This window comes from Myzus persicae, unplaced genomic scaffold, assembly GCF_001856785.1.
Source record: "Myzus persicae strain clone G006 unplaced genomic scaffold, MPER_G0061.0, whole genome shotgun sequence".
Classification (NCBI taxonomy): Eukaryota; Metazoa; Arthropoda; class Insecta; order Hemiptera; family Aphididae; genus Myzus; species Myzus persicae.
The window spans coordinates 317,369-340,121 of NW_019100725.1; the positions used below are offsets into that span (position 1 = coordinate 317,369).

Here is a 22,753-nt window from a genome sequence, read left to right on the forward strand (position 1 = left end):
TTATTTATTTTGTTTTCAGCCAACGGAAAATCAATTGTTGATAAAAAAAGAATAAAATACAATGAGGTAAACAGATTTAAACAACAAATCATAAACATAAAAAATATTTTATATTTTGAAAAAATAAGCAATTGGACCTTTGATCAGAGATAAATAAAATCATGGAAAAAATGTTGATACATGATGATTCGTTTAGAATATGTCATAATATGAGAATAATTCTTTACATAAAATTGATCATTTGTATAGCTAAATAGTTAGTAATAACTGATTTAGAGTACCAATTTAATGTTGAAGAGCAAAAAATGTGCTCACAATAATACTCCGTGTTTGATAAGAAGTAATTATTATCTTTAGAGGAAACGAAGTTTTGAACCTGAATCGTGTTGTGAATTGTGTAATCCAGGGAAGGAGGAGTCGTATAATTTTGCAACATCGGAGCACCGACCTTGCATTAAAGTGGCCTGTTTCAATCAAAACTACGTGTATGTATATTATTTATTGATGGTACCGCCTATTAATTTATGTAAATCGACATTAGATATTATTGTGATAATGTGATGGATACATTATGGTTTCTTAGTTCTTACCAAATTCGCTCAAATGGGAAAATAAAGGCCAACCAAAACAAGAAATGATAAGGAGCAGGAAATACGGCAAAGGTGAGGAGGAATTGTTGTTATTATCTGCCATTCTGATAGCAAAGTGTCCAGGGTTCAATTATAAACATTAGCTAGATTCGGAATTCAAGAGTAGGCAAATCAGTTACTCATCGACCATCAAACCACCATTTCGGCCACTTCAACGTTTCGCTCAGGTTAGTTCACACAAATAATATATTTACTTAATAAAGTATGTATTGCTAGTTTATACATTTTAGTATTTTATAACATATATCAAAAATTTAGGTATAATTTGAAAATCTTAATATCATTCAACTGTTTGATTGTTGAAGCATAACAGGTAATTTTTAAGTACATGACATAGATATCTTATAGATTTAATAAATACATTTGACTTTGAGTCTCAAAAAAAAAAATTGTGACCACCACATCATGACACAATTTTTTTAAAACTTTCATTTGCTTCGACTGCTGTCGTTAAATTTAATATGATACTTAAGTCTTAGTACAGCATCTATGGACTCTTAATCGAGTTGGCCATTACCAACATAAACGTATTTTTTCAATTTGCAACTTATTGAGTTACATAATTTCCATTTTCTTTTTCATTAAATTGACAATATAATTTATAATAATACTTGAAATTCGGTCGAAAACACATTTACTCAAATCACGATGTTAAAAATCAAAAATTAACCATCGACAATTGGTTATATTATAGAATAATATTATTAAAACCTCAGTGAAATGTGTAACAAAACCCTTTGTTTATCAATCATTATAATATAATGATGCCAATACATTTATAGTAGCAATAATATTTTGATCAGTTGAAATTTAAGTGTTCAGATCTGTGATAAATTAAATTAGGTAGGTACCATAATATTATGTAATTTTGTTTTTATCAACAAAACACAACAGCTGAAGTAGTTTGCATATAATCATTAAGTGTACAAGTAATTTATTATATCTATCTGTTTACGCATAAATCGATTTAGATGATTTAGTTGATTTTAAATATAACATAAAAACTTGCAATTAATTGAAAATTGTAAAACTATTACAAGCTGAACAATACGTACACCTACAAAAATCTGGTAGACGATAGACAGCATTTTGTTGTAATACAACACGGAATTCTAACTGTTAATGAGTTCATGATTTCTAATTAAAGTTAATTAACCACATAATATTTTACATAAAAATTGATGTTAATTATGACATCTTACAAATTAGTTATCTCCATTAGTTAGCAGAATATGATATGTATATAACAAGTATAAGTAGGTAATACAGTACTCGAACGCAACTATAATATATTTACGAGTGTACAATGTACATCGTATTATAATTTATCATAAACAAACTACAACATAATCCATTGACGTAGTCATAATTATAATGTCTAATTATATACTTTTATATTAGTGATTTTGAATTTAAAAAATAACAGAATATTTACAAAATATTAATTGAATTTGAATTTATTTCATAACTAAGCAATCATAATTATGTTTTTAATTTAAATAAAAAATGTATAATATATTTTAAAATGTTAAATAGATCAATATTGGTTATGAAATTAATCATTAAGTAGGTACCTAAAAAAATCACTTTAAAAATGTAAATAATTGACGACAATATGAACTTATTTGTTTAGGCACAGGAGTTGGTTTTTTAACAATATCTTGTATACAATATACGAAGACTATGTCTTAGACACTCAAGTCATATTTGACAACAGTCTTGATACTTACTAGTTAATTTTTTTCACGTTTCTTAAAAGTTTCAATGTAATATTAATTAGGTACTTATTTTGTTTGGATATTACCGTGTAAGATTTATAAAAAAACAAATAGTAAATAAACTATTTTCAATCAACTGGAAATTGTAGGAATACCATTCAGAAAATAATTATAGTTAAATTTATTCTGACACGTATAAATATAATTACGTGTCGAAAAGTACTATTTGTTAGTTTATCAAGTAGATCTACGGGGGACTGTGTTGTTATAATCTATGAAGACAGATTTGGAAATCCGGGAATACAATTTTGTTATTCATTTGTCCAATGAATGTTGACAGGGACAGTACCTTCTAGGAAACTTAAATACATTTTGTTGTCCTACAAAAAAGATTAAAAAAATTAAATAATTCTGCATCAGTGGAGATTTTCCAGTACTGAGAAGTTATTTTCGAGTATTTAATACATATAATTTTAGTTTATTGTTATGGTGTTGATAATTGATATGTTGCATATGTTCATATTGCAAACAAATTAATATTGTTTTATGATTGACCTTATACTTAGGTACGGCCTTTGATTTTTTAACTGATAAAGGTTATAATATATTTATTTCGTTATATTGTATTTATATAAATAAAATATGGGTAATTGTTAATATTATTGAAATATGTTGTTATAAGTAGGTAACATAATATTTGATACATATTTAGTCTTCGGTTATTCAATAAACAGCGTAAATAATAACTATTATACTATATAAATATTTAAATTTTTGAAAGTATTGAAGTACATATTATATTTAATTCTTAATAATTTAACACTGTATGAAAATCCTTTTGTAAATAGTTATAAATATATGAAAATGTAATTCAAATAATACTTTAATTTAAGTTATCACACTGATAACAACATTTTTAACGAACTAAAATTGTGAGAGGATCACTGGATTTTAATAATGGTAAAAGAGCATCGTATTAAGATACTTAAATTGTCCTTATCAGTACTTACCAGTAAGATGTACTACGAGTTATTTACATATATTTTGATGCATAATTATTGATAAGTAATACATATTTTTTCGTATAGAACACCATGATTTTGGGACGTCAACATCGTAGGCTGGCAGTCATGTCCAATTGTATTCGGATTTGTAGATGCCTGAAAACATACCCATCTACCATTCGACAATGTGGTGCGGGGCGATCCTACAGTCAACTATCTGTAAATAATTTGATGCCAAATGTGTCAAAAATCACTCATTTATCTAATTTATTTTTATTTGGATATTTCAGAGTATGCAATTGGACCTGAAACGAGCCCTGCAGTCGGCTGATTCGCAATCGGTCAATGGATCCTCGTTTGCGGATAGATCACAACTGAAATATGCACGACGATTAGTAATAAAATTGGGTAGTGCCGTAATCACGAGAGAAGATGAACACGGTATTGCCCTAGGTCGATTGGCATCAATTGTTGAACAAGTACGTATTGCATACGTACTATAAATATACATGCCTATCGTAGGAATGTAGTTGAACATATTTTATTAGTAGTATGTATAATTTTTGGTGATCTATTTTGTAAGCTAAAAATGTTTTTAGGTTTAAAAAATTAAACAGTTAATCTAGTAAAAAAATTGGTTATTAATAATGAAGAATGTTTGAATTAACGATATAGTAGTTATGGTTGGATTAAATTCAATGTTAATAATATAGTTGAGTGGTACTAAAATATATATTAATGGCATCAAGATATTCGTTAAAACAAATCATAAGATATGAGTGTTTTATAACTATAACTAATTATTAATACCTATACACCTAATATTATAATATAAGTACAGCCGTACAGGTATTATTGTAAATCGCAATGCTATAATAGAACGAAAAGCTATTTTAGATGATAATTTTGTTAATTATGGTACAGTCACAACTGTACAACCATTTTCTGTAGACTGTTTATTTATTCTATCATATTTATGTGCCGGCAAATAACCTCGCAGTTGATGCTTTAAACAATTAATAAAAAAAAAAATCTATCATATTTTTATAGTATTTTGTTTAAATATTTTTAAAAAAAGTGATATTTAAAAATTAATATCAAATTTATTGAACAATTTTCTAAAATAATCTTGAAAAATTCTGTTATCTCAAGTTAAAAAAATGAAAATTTATAATGGGGGGGGGGGATTTTAAATTATTTATTAATTCTTTGGATAAAACATATAGAACAATATTATTATCATAAAATAAAAATCTACAATAGAATTTATTCTATATCAACCACTCACAATTTTAGTAAAATGAACTTTTTCGTAAACAAATGTTCATAATATAATATTACATAAAATTACAAAATATTTATAGGTAGCCGAGTGTCATCAGGAGGGTCGTGAATGTATTATGGTCACCAGTGGAGCAGTAGCATTTGGAAAACAAAAATTGACCCACGAATTATTAATGTCATTGAGTATGAGAGAGACACTGTCGCCTAACGACCATGCCAGAAAAGATGTTAGGACATTGCTGAAGGCTAGAGCTGCAGCGGCTGTGGGTCAATCCGGGCTCATGTCTTTGTACGATGCCATGTTTTCACAATACGGTGTTAAGATCGCTCAGGTCCTAGTCACCAAGCCCGATTTTTATAACGACGAGACACGAAAAAACCTATTCAGCACGTTGTCAGAACTAATCAGTATGAATATCGTGCCTATTATCAATACAAATGACGCAGTGACACCTCCGCCACAGGACGACGACCTCATTAAGTCTAAAGGAAAGAAGGTTGGTAAATTATAAATGTTTAAACAACCATTTTAACGCACTTGGGGTAAATTAATTAATGCTCGTGTTCAGAATATTACGCTGTTATCATCACTGTTTTAATTCGCATTACACAAGCTATTATTAGACTTGTTGTAATAAAAGCTATTTGTGCTCCACATTTTTTTTAAATATGTTTTTAAGTCTATTTTTAAACAGTATATTATATATTATATGTTAATGCTATGCAGGTTATCAGCATCAAGGATAATGACAGTTTGGCCGCTATGTTAGCTGCCGAAGTTAGTGCAGACTTACTCATTTTGATGTCTGACGTGGATGGTATCTTTACGCGACCGCCAAAACAAGAAGGGGCGAAAATGATTTGGACATACAACAGCGATATGGCGGACGTAATACAGTTTGGCAAAAAGTCGACTGTCGGTACGGGAGGCATGGATTCCAAGGTGAATTGACTTTATTAAAATCACATTTACAACATTTAAAAATGATATAGTCTCAATACAATAACTGACTGTACAAAGCGCATTATTAATAATTTAATTGGTTTATCTGTTTATAGAGTGGCATATTTTAAAATTTTTGCTGGAGAAGGGGGTCAACAATTTTTTTAGTTCTGAAATTCTATAGGTATTGTATTATAAAAAAAAATTGTTATTTATTTATTCTTTGTATGAACATTTATTATTATATAACATCAGATTACAATTTCAATATCTTTAGTTATCCTTTTTTGGGGAAGGGGGTGTACTGTTCCTCTATAAAATCTGATAATTTATATTTTAATTGGTGAAAAAACATTTTTAAATATACCTGTGGTCAAAGTGGCTAAATCTGTTAAAAAGGAAAGGAAAACGTTAGTTTAGTAGTAGTTTAGTATGTCCTAAAAAAATGTGGTATCCAATTATTATTGTATTGGCATTTAAATTTCTGTACACAACTCTGATGCAGCCCTTTATTTTATATAATATTTAATTATGCATGCAATACATGATTTGTTTACACGATTTCAAGGGGAACCTTTTTGTCTGTTCCACAAGTTGAAACAGTCCATTTATAAATAATAAGTCACGCAAATTATCGTTTTAGGTACAAGCGGCTACGTGGGCGTTAAATAGAGGAGTTTCTGTAGTTATCTGTAATGGCATGCAAGAAAAAGCTATTAAGTCAATTGTGCTCGGCAGAAAAATTGGCACATTTTTCACCAATGCCCCAACTGCTAATGCCACCCCAGTTGAAACACTAGCTGAAAATGGTAAGTTGACATTTTTTTCTCGAACGTCAAAATGACATAAAGGTCAATAACAATACTATTAGTTGAATATAGTCTGCATATTATAAAGTGTTCAGACTAATAACAGTTGAATGCTAAGTACCAGTGCTCAAGATTTAATTACATACGTTGTATTATTTATTATCTTACCATAGGTGCCTACCTGTATTTTTTTTTTTAATGATATCTAAATAGCTATCAGAATAATGACATGGTCTAATAAAGTTATTGAATAACACTCTGTGCTAATATTAGGTTTTATCTAATTACCAACCGAATCATTGGGTAAATAATTTTGTACCTAAGCATTTTATTAGATAAACAATAAATAAATTGAAGGCATGTCTAAGAGGAATATAACTTATCATTTATCAATTTTGAATTTGCTTCGATAGACATATTACAAATATATAGCATATACATTTAAATTCTGGTGATTTTTCAGTAACAGATATGAAACAAATAAATGTTAAATTAACATTTCGCCCACTGTACGTAACAGAAGTTTTATATTCGAATTCATTTGCATTAATTAGGCACCAGACAGTCGAGCTATTATAGGTAGCAATAAAAATCTAATTATTAACTTAAATTGCATACATTTTAATTTAAAATATTTCTTTATTATAACACGGAATACAACCAAGGTTATCGTATTAAAATTGTAATTTACACAAAGTATTTGGTATCCATGACGACGGAATTTATATAAAAGTGAACAGGTGATTTAAAATTGAAGCTATCAGAATAGACGAGTGAAGTCAATCAGTATTATATGATATATTTTTTAAACTTAATAATGTATTCGTGAAATATATCCATTTATTTTGTTTTATAAATATCACAATGTACGAATGCACGATTAAACTATATGACATTTTTATAATTTAATAATTCTACAGCACGTTACGGGAGCCGTATCTTGCAAAAGTTACCAGCTGTGGACCGTGCAAGTGCAATAAATGCATTAGCTGAGTTGTTAATAAGCAAACAGGCAACTATTTTGGACGCCAATGAAAAAGATATAGCAATAGCTACCAAGGAAGGGACAGCTGCTCCTTTGATCAGCCGATTATCTTTGACACCAGCTAAACTCAAGAGCCTGGCCATAGGTAAGATTTATTCCACAGTAAAATATTATAATATAATATAAATTATTTGAATTAATAAATCTTTTTGCAGGTCTTAAACAGATTGCCGAGACTAGTCACACAAACGTTGGCAAGGTGTTAAAGAGGACTAAGATTTCAGAAAATTTAGATTTAACTCAGGTCACTGTTCCCATTGGTGTTCTTCTTGTCATTTTTGAATCTCGGCCCGATTGTTTGCCTCAGGTAAATATATATAAAATCTTAGAATTACAATATCATTCATGAGAGAGGGAGAGAAATATTACCCATATAATATTTATATTTTACATTTTATTAGAAAAAATAGAAAATGGATGATATAATTTGTTTAATTTTGCAAAATAAATAAAGTAGGTGAGAAAGATATAAAAAAAGAGTAATTTCTCAGATATTTCTGAACTCGCCTTTGGTGTTATCAAATACAGTCTTATGAATTTATTTAATAAATAAAAATATAAATGCGAGTTGTGATAAATATTTTTTGAAACAAATGTTGATGATTTGTAAAAACAATCTTATAACAACCTATACAAATTAATATGAACTCAAATTCAGCAAGTTAGTGAAATTTTATTTTATTTTTATTTTATAAGTTGCTGGAATTTTTCAAAAAAGATTAATTTTATAATCAAATTCAAATCAGCTTTGAGAAACATATTTATTTATATTTTAATATTTTCTATTTATATCTAGTATGAATTGAATCATTAGCCAAGTTGTTTTCTGTACCTTGAGTGTATAATATTTAATATTTATAATACCTATACAATTTCAACTTGTTTGTTTGATACTACTAGTGATATATTGTTTGATAGGTATAGCAAGTATGAAGAGAAAAAATATATTTTCAAAATAGTTTCATTCGTTGTTATGATTTTTTTTCCAATATTAAAAAGCCCATAAATGTATATTATTAATTTAGAATCAATTTAAAGAGAAAAAAAATGTTTGTTATCACTCCATGGAAAGTTTGACATCACTGTGTATTATCTACACAATAGTAAGATTATTCGTGTTTTATATTTTGTAAACAATGTCTTTTGAACAAAATACAAATAAAATATGACAGATTTATATGATAGAGGATATTAATTAGTAAAAAGTCAAAATGAAAAAGGTCATAAATCGACACATAATATACAAATATTATTTATGTTAGTTTGTATTTTGATTTTTCAATTAAAAATTGTCCGTATATTGTATTTAATGAATTTATTCGTAATGTAAAATAAACGGTAGTTGTTCTTTTGTTTTTTAAAATATTGTATTGAAATCAATAACATCTTTTTTTATTTTATCATTCTTTTATTTTAAACTTGCACACCGTATATTATACGGGTATACAGTGCCCAATGGGGATATATCCAATAGCCGTAGAGGTGAAATCAACGAGTAGTCAATACCGGTGTTTTCCGTTTTACATATAAACTAAAAATATGATTACAAATCATGAAATTAATGAAAATAAAATGTTGTAAAGTCAAAATGTTCAGAAAAATATACTGTACAAAATGTATCTCCAATTGTTTCATAAAAAAAAAAAAAAAATGAAAGATACATTTTTAACTTTTTTACCAAAAAAATAAAAATAAATTAAATTTAAAAAACAAAATTTATATAGTCCTTGTCTCTGTGCGTCTAATAAAAAAATATATTTATGATATATTTATCATCTCAAGATATATCGTAATGGGTAAATCCTCACTGGACACTCTGTTTATAGTTTTAAATACTTTATCGTGCATTATAGCCGTATAAAATGTGTTATTGAAAATAAAATGATAAGCTTCACATTGGATAGAACGGCGTAAGGGTGTTTGCGTTAAATGGTTAATGTGGTTAATGTGGTTAACATTTTAGTGCACTGAACAATAATAATGTATTATATAATGTTGCCACCCCATTCCCGCTGTGTTCAACACTCGAATAATGTAAAATGTTATTATGAATGACTTTTGTGGGTTCACAGGTAGCTGCTTTGGCGCTGAGCTCGGCAAATGGACTTTTATTGAAAGGAGGCAAAGAGGCGTCGCACAGTAACAAAGCACTCATGGATATAGTCAAAGAGGCATTGGCCACGGTCGGTGCCCAGGACGCCATATCGTTGGTAAATTATTCACAGTCGTGTTTCTCGACATGTCACTAAGAAAAATATGACTAATAGTGTTCCGAAATGGACGTTTGTGAATTCACTATATTAAAACTTAATAATATTATCGAAGTCATTGGCACAGGGGGTGTGGTGCCTTTGTTAAAGAGCTGTAGTGGACTGTTTAGAATTGTGTCAATTTGTCCGCAACATTCAACATTTACTATAATTTCACAACCATCTTTACTTATTGTCACATTTTTTTTTAGTATACCTGCATTTTACAAATGAAATTTTTGATACTATGTATGGTTTACACATAATAATATGACTTTGAACAATGATTGGTTAGGTATTTTACTACGCATTGATATTTATAAACAAATCGATCATCAGAACAAGAGATGATAAAATATTATTTTCTGCTTAATTTAATTTATGTTTTCATAATTATGTATGCTTATCCTTAATTTCAGATATTATGCATATGGGTACTAGGTAGGTACTACATAATAAGACACATTGCATTTAGAACGCAAAATAATCTATAGTTTTCTAACGAGTCATAACAATCAATAACAATTCACCTCAAGTATTTGGTAAATACTTGTTAATAACTAATAACCTTCAACACATCAACTGAACACGAAAGTTCACTGAAGCTCGTCTAGTTTGCTTATTTAGAATTTCAAGAATTGAAATTCCACGTACTCGAGTAATGATTTGGAAACTCACAAAACCAAAGTTTTGACATTGACATTCTTCAATTCTAAACATATCAACTAAATTGGATTAAATATTTTGATTTTTTTTTTTTGTTTAAAAATGGTTACAAAAGCTTTTTTATTTAGTAGGTACTTAATACTGACAGATTAAATTATTTATAAAACTTTAAAAATTTTATAAAATATAGAAAATGATTTAAATACATTTTTAAACATAAAACTTATGTACGCATATTAGTTAGTATATTTAAATAATTATAAAGGTTAACAAAAATGACAAAAAACTAACGTACCTACCTATAACATAGAATTCTCCAAAATAGTAAAGAATATTTTATGTATAAATTATTTATTGTTCTTGTAATAATTATTAGTCGACATAATTTTTTCCAAATTTTAGCTTGTGACTCAAATTAACTACATGTCTTAATAGTAACCGACTTAACTCATGTAACTGAGTCAACCATTTATGAAATAGGTGTCGACCCGGGAAGAAATCAGTGATTTATTAGCCATGGAGAACCACATTGATCTTATTATTCCTCGTGGATCTAGCGATTTGGTCCGTAGTATTCAAGACCAATGTGCGCACATCCCCGTATTAGGACACGCTGAAGGAATATGCCACGTATACGTAGACAAGGATGCCAACTTGGATAAAGCTCTGACTATAAGTAAGCAGTTTTTAGAAAACGTTCTGTTTTACCAAAGTGCAAAAATTATATCTAGAATTTAAATTTATACAATATTATAGTTCGTGACTCCAAGTGCGATTACCCAGCCGCATGTAACGCAATGGAAACTCTATTAATCCACGAAGATTTGTTTGGAGGACCGTTCTTCAATCAAGTCTGTGATATGTTAAAGAAAGAAAATGTAAGTGTAAAATAATTATTCAATCCGTGCAGTTTAGTTTAATATGGATTAGACAACAATACAACATAGGCACATAATAACACTTTATATATTTTGAATAGATTTTATTACGATATTACATTATATGAAAACTAACACTATTAGAAAATATAATAACATTTTCGGAAAATATCTTAGAAAGTAGAAACTATAGTAGGATAATCGAAAACAATTTAGTATACTTTATAATAATTAAAACTTTAATGTTCTAATTTATACTGTTTTCATTATGCGTTTAAAAAACTTTAACACTTTTTCAAATGAACTTTTTATGATCTTTTTAACCGCTGAGTGTTACATGTAATATAACGTGTATTAATGACATATATAAATAATTTTATTTTTACACGTACTAATATGTTATCAAATTATACTCGTTATACATATAGGTAATCTTACATGAAGCAATCGTAATTTTAAATTATACTTTAATTTATAGTATATTATTCTTTTTTAAATCTTTCAAGTGAAAATTGCATGCTTATTATTAAAAGTCCTTTTATCAAATTTCCTAATTTCTTTATTTCAGTTAATGTATACCCATTGATTCATATTTTCCAACTTTCGTCTAGTAAACCTTGAATCTTTTCCCCCAAATACCTTTTATCCGAATCGATATAAAATCGATTAAAATCAATAAATTATAATGCATAATATAAAAAATAAAAATAAATAATAAATAACATAATAAATGCTGTAGGTTACAATTAAATAGGTATTTTAAAATCGATAAATTATAATACATATAAAGCGGTCAATGACCTGTTGTCGAGGCCTTTATTTATAATAATAGAAAAAATAAATACATATAAAAATTAAATTAATAATATGCGCGATTGCCCTCAGAAATTGTAACTCCTAGTATGTATTAAAATTAGGAGTAATGGACATAATTCGGTTTTGAAATTCCCTCCATTTTCTTTTAGGCTAAGTTCTTACTTTTCGTCCTACACTCAGCTCCGCGATCATTATTTCTTCATCAGCTTGTTCTTTTTGGAACTCACCGGGAGCAGAGTAAAGGTCGGGGTGATGTTTTCCAATCATGATCTGGAAGCGATTGTGCCATCCCACGCTTACATTATTTGTTTTATGTGATCCAGTCAGAGCTGCTTGATTCTGATTCCAAATTTCTGGAGGACAATATAGAAAAATCCTTCGTCTTCTTCCTGGAGCTGTTACTCTAACCACATAGTTTTCTTCAAAATATTCTAAAATTGGTAAAATATCTTCGTGGCACATAATTTTTCATGAGCGAAAAAATGAGAGGAACTTCAGCCAAAGGTACGAATACCAACCTCATATGAGTGTACATTTTTAATGAACGATCGTCGGGGTCATTGTATGCGGCTTGAAGACCAGCACACTGGATTTGTTGATAAACTGATTGGCCGAAATGAAAAAGCAACAACTGAGAGGAGAATTCGGATAGACTTCTTCACAGGCGTTGATTATGGCTTTTTCAAAGTCGGTCATGATCTTAACTTTTTCGCAAACAATCATGTGTTCGTTAAAAGAAGATTGTACTGCTCTGAGCACAGCGGCATACTGAACAGTTACCTTTGACGACAAAAGTGCATGGACGAATGGCAAAGCAACTGTGTCATGAACATCATGTTGTTTGCATGTTCCCCGAATCATGGATACTTGTGTGAAAATAGTGGGACACGTTATAATATAATAAAAAGCTCCTCATCAATTTAATTTTTACATTTTTCATTTCGGGAACTATAACCGTTGGAAAAAAAGCGTTCGAGAAAAAAGGTTTCGAGTTTTTGGATTTTCGGTTAAAATACCATTCGGGAATTTCAATTCGGAAAAAAACGGCCAGTACCATATCAAGCAGTTACATTTTTATTTCGAATTCTATGAACTCAAAAATATTATATTTTATGGCATACTTAATATATAGTTCTATAACATATATACTAGCGTATAATTTCAGTAAGATGTAAATTAGATGTAAATTATTTATTTTGTTATTTTACAGGTGGAACTATTTTCTGGTCCAAAATTATCATCTCGTTTAACTTTTGGACCACCACGAGCAAAATCACTAAAACACGAGTACGGTGAGCTAGCTTGTACAATTGAATTGGTCTCTGGAATGGACTCTGCTATTAATCACATACATACATATGGAAGTGGTCATACAGAAGTCATCATTACTGAAAACAGTAGGTTTTAGAATATTTATATTGATGAACAATTCATATTAATGATATCAAATTCTTCTTTTTTTTTTGACAACCAGCTGAAGCCGCTACTAAATTCCAAAGAGATGTTGATAGTGCTTGTGTATTTCATAACGCTAGCTCAAGGTTTGCAGATGGATTTAGATTTGGATTAGGTAAGTGTTATGTTTTGTATTTCATCATTTTTGAAAATATTTGGTCGTAGATAAATCTATTTTTTAGTTTCAATTTAAAGTATGAATGCAACTGTTTGTACTAGTTTCACCAAAATTAGAAAAAAATACATATAATATAACACATGGGTTAGGTTATTTATAATTCAAATACATAATATTATTATAATGTTATATTATAGTATAATATTTGTGTACATACAGTTGAAGTTATTCAAATGTACTTAAAAACTGTTTGATTGTACAAAAACAAAATTTAACAATAATTAAATTAACTTAGAGCCCGAAGCTACTTATTAAACAATGACTATAGTGACATCAAAAGACGTCATTATGCAACATTTGTCTGATTCGTGAAAACAACAGTTATGCTGATGCACTTTGTGGCGTATACTATATACAGTATAGTAGATTAAAAAGGGTTTTGGTAGTTAAAGTAACATTCCATTAAATACAATTGGTCTAACAGTAACTTCGCTAAAAAGGATCTCTTTATATTTCCAGAAATGAGTAGATAAGAAGACCTTGTAGGAAAAACTCACATTTTAAAACATTTGTAAGTACGTCGGTACAATATCTATGAATATAGAATGTGTGAGGGTGACAGAAGCGGTGTCGTTTTATTTAAATAGATTATGGAATTAACGAACTTTTCTAAAAATGTTTGTTAAGTTCGTCGGTGCCAAAGAGCGTATTATAAGGAACAATTAACTGTTTGGTTTCATTAACCTATACCGATGAGGTTAATTAAATGCGTTGGGTTCAAACACGTGGTTTTGGTTATACCCATGTTAAATTTATTATTGATCATTACACCTTTTGTACTTCATCATTTATATTACTTAATTATGTATTTATTGACTTTAAAACTTTCGCTTCGATTTTTTAGTGCAATCTTCAATTCCACTCTTACTATATTGAATATTTTATATTTAACTTTTTTGTTTTATGTTTTATAATTTATAATTAGTATGGCATTTTAGATTCTCATACATTAAAAACTTAAATAAAAAGGATCGATTTAAGGGTTTCTTCTGTTAATGGATGAGGTGCTGATGACAACTACAATGAGCTCCTAAAGTAGTTGACATTTTAATCTAACTGGTAGGTATCTAAAGACTAAGACTGTTTTGAAATTTGCGGGTCTTGAGAATTAATATGACATAGAAATGAAAAAGTAGGTACTTAATGTTAATAAAAAAAAAACATCATGACTAGAAATTATAAGCTATGATTACAGACAACATTAAAAGGAGGGAAAATAGGAAACCACTTTGCAATGCAGTAGGTGTCAGATGTAACTAGTTAGGTCACTAAAATGGGTGTATTGAACACCGAATTCAATGATAAATCATTATTTTTTGATTCTTCAAAATGATTCTGAATGAAGACGATCTGTCTGCCGATTTGACCAATTACATTTTATCATATATTTATGTTCCTATTATAAACGTTTATTTACTTATTATTAATAGGGTACAAATCTAAATATTTTTAAAATATCATTGTTTATAGTAAAATGTAATAATATACATAACAATATTTCAAGTCCCCACAAATACTTTCGAATTAAGACAAAATAATTAAGACTGCTTATGATACAAGAGAAACTTTGTATTAAATTTGCATACCTTAGCTAGAAAAATTTAATATTTTATAACTTGTTGATTATATTCTGTCCAGCAAAATGAATGAACAGGCTTATTCGGGTTATTTCACTCACCCTCACGTGGTGTGGATGTCCTTATGCCATCGAGACCGGTTCCACTATGACTAAGTTCAATATTCTTCTATCCCGTTACTTACAGTCTACAGACAATAAATACACACTTACATCATTGTAAAATCAATACATTCATCACTCTGCTCAGAATCTAAAATATTAAGCACTAAATATATTAAAATTATATCAAATATTGGACAAAGAGTTTTCAGCTTACTTATTATTTATTGACGGTTAGCGGATAAAGTGAAAAATATAAATTGTTATTTGAATGTATTTGATAAAAAGAAAAATTAAAATAATAAAGAAAATATATTTTATTATATTTGATTTAAAATTACAAATTTAATTATGCGACTTAAAGTAAATATTTTATTTAGTTACTTAGTACAAGCCACTGAGACAAGAATGATAATTTATCAGTATTTTGTATATTTCACCTCGAACGTAAAATATATATTTTCATGATGACTTTTTAATAATAGTAATAATAATCTTTATTTATTAAAATATAATGCAGTTTTGATGTATGTAATATAATAGGGTAGATTAATTAAGTGTATATTTCGTACAACGTAGTTCAAAAAGTGTTGCTAATTTAATAATGAAAAAAAACCAACATATATTACATTAATCGTTTGAATAAATGTTTGCAAATTGCAGTCATCCTGGGAATCGGGATTTCGTATTTATTGTTTTTCGGAAGATTTAAAAATACAAAATTCTCTGCACGGGAGATGTACCCCGGGACCGATAAAAGACCCTCGAGAAAATTCTATTTATTATTGCATTTATCAAAACTGTTATCTATATTTTATTTTTTGTGAAATTATTTTTTTTTTTATCTCTTTGTCTGTTTTCAATATTTGGACATTTTTTTGTAGGTTTTTCAACCTCGCGGGGTTAAGAGTTAATAACTATTCTACAAATCGTATACAAACCATGCGCTATAGGCTAAAGTTTTCGAATATAAATGCATTATGATGCATAATAATATATACATCGCATGAGTATTGCGTACGTTTGTATACGATGCGTACAGCTTAGGGATATTGTGTACACATATGAACGATAAATAGCGCTTTACGCGAATCCATCATATGGTATCCAATGTTATAATAATAATATATTGTATGTTCGTCGGGTAATGCGTTACAGATTGTGTGGAGTGTGTCGTATAAATGCATAACAATTACCGGACGCTGTTCGACCCCAGAAACGTTAAAAATAAAAACCACGTAGACATCAACACAATGCATTTAAATTATAATTTTTTTAAAGATTTTTATACTAGGATGTATTTCAATAATTATATTATTCGTTAGACATAAAACTGTTGTACAAAAAATGTTATACCTATTCATTGATTTCTATGTAAAACAAAACTCGAGAAAAAAAATTGTCTATGTTAATAAAAAGTAAAAACAATTATTCTAGAACGATTTATAATACACTAGGTACACATAGTTGTTTTCATCGGGAAAGAAATCTTTTCGCGTGGGAAAATATCCAGGAGTTACAAACGTACTTATAATACAACACATTTAAAAGAATTAGTCCTCGAGATAGATGAATACTTTATCTGCAGTGTAATATCAGATATTTTTATTCTAACGTTTCAAATATTAAACATTTATACATTTTATATTTAAAAAAAGCTTTTATTGAAATTGCATTAAATAAAATATTACAACACAAGTATTTTTGTGTTGACACAAATTCAGGTCTGGTAAACAAACAACGTTTTCATATCTATATATCGTGTTAACATTTGGAGTCCGATTGACTATATATCTGCAGTCTTGGGGATTCTTTTCAAAAACAATTTTCCTTTGTTATTTCGAAATCTCGCAACAATCAATAATGGTACTGATACGATATCACAATTCACTTGTTAATAAATTACATTGAAATTGTATAGAATTACGAGATTTTTCTCATTATTTCGTTCAGTCATTAAACTATAATAAATTAGGAAACCATCAAAACCCGCGAATAGCGATTGTACAGTAGGTATACATATTATATACTATTAGAATTACGTAATACAATGCATACAATCGTAGTTACTGTTGATAAAAAATATATTATTTTAGAAACAATACAATATTATGATTAGGGTTCGCAAGTGGTAGAAGTTGCATATTTTTCTATAGGCTCTCAATGCTGTAAAACGATAATATTTAAAAAGTATATTTACAAAATAAATGCTTAGTTTTTTACAGCATAATTTTTAAACGGCATCATTAATATTTTCTAAAATAAATTACATTTTCTTTTATTGTCTAAATATGTTGTACTCAATTATTTGATGTAATTATTTTTTTTTTCTAAAAATGTATGAAAACTATCGAAAGCCAATTTTTCCACTATCCAACGTGGTTTTGTTATAGCCTGACGGTAAACGACGCAACAGTGTATTATTATTTTTTGTCAAACCAGATTTCTTTCACATATTATTAATATCATAATATTTTAAAAATAATAGTTATAAATGATATACTCATATAGTATCTTGTAACTGATAAAATATATCACGTTATGATTCAATTTCTATATTTCATTAATTTTAACTTTTATAACCCAAGTGGATTTCTATTGTTTAGACAACGATTTTAACGTAATTGAGAGCATTCTCATAGTGACGTGTCAATAACCCTCTACACGATTATTAATTTTTTTTTGTCTAAAAGTATCAAACCTTCTGCTTTTTATGTTAACTAACTTAGTTATCCGATAAAATGTCTGAAAATATGTTTTAATTATCTCGACTATTTAAACTTACTTAAAATCCATTTTCTTATACATTTTTGAAATAAATAATTTTATTAACTTATCAAAATTCTCAATTTCAAAAAATTAAAAATTCGGTATACTCTAATTCATAGGGCAATACGTTTTCCAGAAGGTTAATAATTCGAATATCAGGGTAGTCGTTATACAATAATATTGCAAGCATGGGATATTTGTATATTGTATTGTGGTACAGAAACTAGAAAACACGGGATTAATATTACACGTTAATTTCCAAGAGTTCAAAATGAATGAGTTTTTTTTCCTACGATTGATTTCAGGCGCCGAGGTGGGCATCAGCACGGCCAGGATACACGCACGTGGTCCCGTAGGCGTCGAAGGACTTCTGACGACCAAGTGGATACTGAAGGGCGATGGTCATGCGGCTTCCGAGTTCGCAGAAGGAGGTGACAGGACATACTTGCACGAACACCTGCCCGTCGACAACTAGCAATCACCTGCTAAAAACACTCGCAAACTGCTGAGCGGGTTCTTTTACGCTATTGCAGCAAATGTGACCAAAATGTTTTTCTTCCAGAAACTCCGAAAACCAGACGAATAATAACAATTATTACTATCATTATTGCATTGGAAAGGTTTTCTTTCTCCCACCCCTTCCAATAAATTACTATACTTTAATTCTTGCCCAACACTCGACATATTAATTTGATATTGTTGTGTACATTATAGTTAATGTTATTATTATTATTATTATTATTATTGTTATTATTTTATTTGTTAGAATTTAGATTTTTAAATGTCTGTATATGTGTACAAAATATTATAATATTGTAGCGCCAACATTCTTAATAATTGCATACATAAGATCTTTTCACGACGAAATTTCTTCATTAATGTTATCATTAAACTGTTGTAATTTTTAAGTAAAAACTGAATATCCTCGAACCGTAGTCTCGTGAATTCTTTCAAACGGTGGGCGGGAGTGTGCGCGTTTGAATGCACCTTTAGGGCATCTTTCATATTTTCCTTAGTGACCGGGAATTTTCGTCTACTGTTTCGTTGTAATAAGTACTCAATATTTTATGCGTAAACGAACCATTAACTTTCAAGATAACCGCAGATTTAACATTATAACGTCGCGCGTCGTAGCTAACAATATATTATTATACAACATTCACACAATGTTAGGATTTGCAGTTTTCGTGTGAAAATTTGAATAGTTTTTTGGAATGTCCTACAAAAAATGAAATTTGGAGTGTTTTAAAAATAAACTGAAAAAAAGCGACTCAGTTTTGAAACTTTTTGAGCGAACGGTCGATTTTTTATGATGGTAATGATAAATTTGCGCGTGTACATTTTAATTTCGTATAGATCGCGTGTATTTTTTCGTACACCAAAGGTAAGCGTTTACTTATTGTGTACCTATGTATTTTAAGACTTTATAGTTTTGAAAATTAATTAATATAGTCTAACAACTAAAAAGTTTTATTCTGTTTATTAATGCAAAATAACACACAACGATTTTAATAATTAAAATATTCAGAGAAACAATAAATAAAAAATAGTAATAACGATAAAAATAATTATCAAATAAGTAGGTATATAGATTGATTAGATTAAATAACTTAAATTAAATAAAAAAATATGTTTATACTTTAGCCATATTACTTACAGTTATGCGAATATAAGTGTTATAAGTTCTAACCGCCAATCGCGCTAGGACTCAAAAAAGGCACTTAATCGATTTTTTTTATTTATATATGTTTAAAGAATGAAGAATTATAAAGATCTTTATTCTTCGCGATTTAAAATTATCAATGCTCTACAATCGTTTTATTACGTTATGTTTTGCTTCGAATAGAAACAAAATTCAAGAATAACATTATTGTTAGTTTTTGGATTTGGCAATCATTAAATCATTCATTATGAATGATATTATATCAGTTTGAAGTTTAAAATTGCCCTCCTAAACAATTTGATATTTTGAGATAACACCTTTTGGTTCCGTGGCCATAAAATGTTTTTTAGAGTTTCCACCTTAAGGCTTAAATACACTTTAAATAACTTTAGATTTTATCAGCCCCGAGCGTAAATCACTTGAAGAATGCCCAGAAATTAAATACTTTTCATGAATCTACTCACATTAACAATATTATATTAATTTTTTCTAAACTGCAGTAGATATAAATAATGGCAAAAAATAGAAAGCTTTAAAGTAAAGAAAAAACATTCAAGTTATTGATACAATTTCATGAAATATACACTGGAAATAACTTATATACATATTAATTTGTTAATTTTTAAAATTCTTAATGTTGTACGATGTGACATATTATTTTCAGTTGAACTTTTTCAATCAACTGGATGAAATATTTGTTTCACTCCAACACAATTTTGTTGGCTATGCATTAAGTGAGCAATTTTTTATTTAGGTGGTTAATATAGATATTTATATAATTTAAACAGTCTATGAATTTATGGTTTATAAGCAGGTACTGTTATGATGTTTGAAAGTGAGAGTTAAAAGTGGGAGATTAATGTACACAAACATTGATTATAGTTTACTGTATAGTGTATGATATCCTATATTATTGTTCCTTAAGTCTTTAAATAATATCTGCAGTTGACTATTTTCTCAATTTCTGTATTCTTCCTTTGATATTGAATCGAAACAATAAATAATTGTACTAATGTAAACGATAACATAAGTATAAGAGAAAAGTGATTGGTTGGCTATTATACAAAGATAATTTATTTTTTGGTTATCGCCGACTAAACTACAATAAGTATTTGAAATTTATGTATAGACTGAAACCGATAACCACGTTTGTCTCATTAGTTTTATCTGAACTTTGCGGTGTGCATAAAAGTGCCATTTCCGCATAAATTTAAACGATTTTTAAGTCCATTAATCTATTTCTTTGTACACACCAAGTCAGTTCATGCAAGTTAAACAGCGGAATTTTTGAGAAAGTGACGGCCCATAAGAAGTTTCCATTTCGTCCATGTCCATACCATAAATTCGCCAATAATTTGGATTTGTTCTCATCGGGTCTAAATAAAAAATATACTATAACGTTTTACAGTGTTGATAAATCATGTTTATTACGAGCGCCTGCACAACTAACGTCTATAATAACGACTATACGCACTAAAACTTAACTGCTCAGAAATATCTGTGCACAGCTATATACAGTTAAAAAACATAATAATATAAGTTTTCGTGAAGCATAAATAATGATATGAATTGCAGTGAATGATATTTCAAATCGATCAGTAATCGATAAACCCGTTTATTATGCATCACATTTATGCCTAAATGCCTAATAATACAAGAACTGTGTAGATTTCGAGAGCAAAAATATCGATTAATGTTGTTTTTTTTTTTAAATCGGTACAATTTAATTATAGGTATTTTATTATTGGAGCTAGGATTTTGGTGACTTTTGCATTTTTTTTCTGTTATACAATTCTAACCAAAAACTACATTTGTTTCGTAATATAACAATTTAAAATATGGAATTTTTATTTTGCATTTTTTTGCATTTTTTGTGTTAAATGCATTTTATTGTATTTTTAAGGTCATTTTTACGTAATATTACAAATATTACGTTAATTTTGTGTGTTTAAACTAATTCTTGTTTATTTTAAGCTTTTTTAATATGTGTTGTAAAGGTAATCCCGAGTACGTATAGTACCTATAGGCAATTACCTACTGCAGTCCATTGAAATTGAAAAAGTAATATAATTAACTGTCAATGTATCCGATAAGATTAAATATCGAACGAACCCATAACTATTTAGGTAGGTATACAATAGTAGCTTTAGTAGTGAATTCGACACGTACCTATGTGGTTCTACCGATCTTAACTGTACAAAATGCCCACAATTAAGTCAACAGTAGAAAGCCGTTTACGCAGTTTGGTGAGCGAGTTTGGTGCCGATATTTTTTTTTATATAAAATCTAATTTTTGTTTCATTCCTTCAGAAATACAAAAATATGGATGCTTCTGGAATCTTATTATCAGAATCTATTAATAAAATAAAACAAATTGAGACAGCATTGTCCCTTGCCCCTAATGTAATCAGAGAAACAATATCAATCAAACTGAAAAATGTTTTGATGAAAAATAATGGGTTCAAAGTTTTAAAAAACATATCTGCTATTCTGGACGGTGAAAATACAACAAGTAGAGATGGTATTCCGGAAGACCTAACTTTAAATGATATGGTTCATTTCAAATATGCCTCTGTTACTTCGAACGAAGTTTTCTCCATATAAAAACATTTTATATGACCGCCATCGCAGCTTCCTGTTTGAAAATCTTAAGAATCATCTAATCGTGCAATGCATTATATGTGTACAGGTGAAAAAAAAATATGATATACTTTTCATTAAATTATTTTAATTCGTGCTTTTTTTGATTTTTCAGAATAATTATACAAGGAAGCAGTTACATTCACAGGTCTATTATGTTCATAATTAATAATTAATAATAATATTTATTTTTAAGATACATTTTATTCGCTCATCTAAGTCCATTTTTGGGTCATTTTTCAAGTTCATTTTTTTAGAGTTTTTGGGTAATTTTTGCATTTTTTTTAGTACAGTTTTGGGTATTTTTT

At 28.5% G+C, this 22,753-nt stretch overlaps 1 protein-coding gene across 3 annotated transcripts; it reads left to right on the forward strand.

The window, feature by feature from the left end:
• The first annotated feature begins 513 nt into the window (after positions 1-513).
• LOC111042652 (delta-1-pyrroline-5-carboxylate synthase) lies at positions 514-19,077 on the forward strand. Of its 3 annotated transcripts, none has more exons than XM_022327336.1 (14): positions 514-817; positions 3,457-3,591; positions 3,663-3,851; positions 4,737-5,153; positions 5,384-5,599; positions 6,243-6,408; positions 7,329-7,538; positions 7,609-7,760; positions 9,526-9,663; positions 10,849-11,044; positions 11,125-11,246; positions 13,273-13,459; positions 13,537-13,632; positions 18,448-18,617. In XM_022327336.1, the coding sequence occupies exons 2-14, from the start codon at positions 3,463-3,465 to the stop codon at positions 18,615-18,617; spliced, it is 2,388 nt and encodes a 795-aa protein (XP_022183028.1). In that variant the 5' UTR covers positions 514-817; positions 3,457-3,462. The 3 variants fall into 3 exon arrangements, with proteins under 3 accessions (XP_022183028.1, XP_022183029.1, XP_022183030.1); XM_022327337.1 differs by lacking the exon at positions 514-817 and adding an exon at positions 943-963; XM_022327338.1 differs by lacking the exon at positions 514-817 and having other exon boundaries at positions 3,463-3,591; positions 18,448-19,077.
• Positions 19,078-22,753: the final 3,676 nt, after the last annotated feature.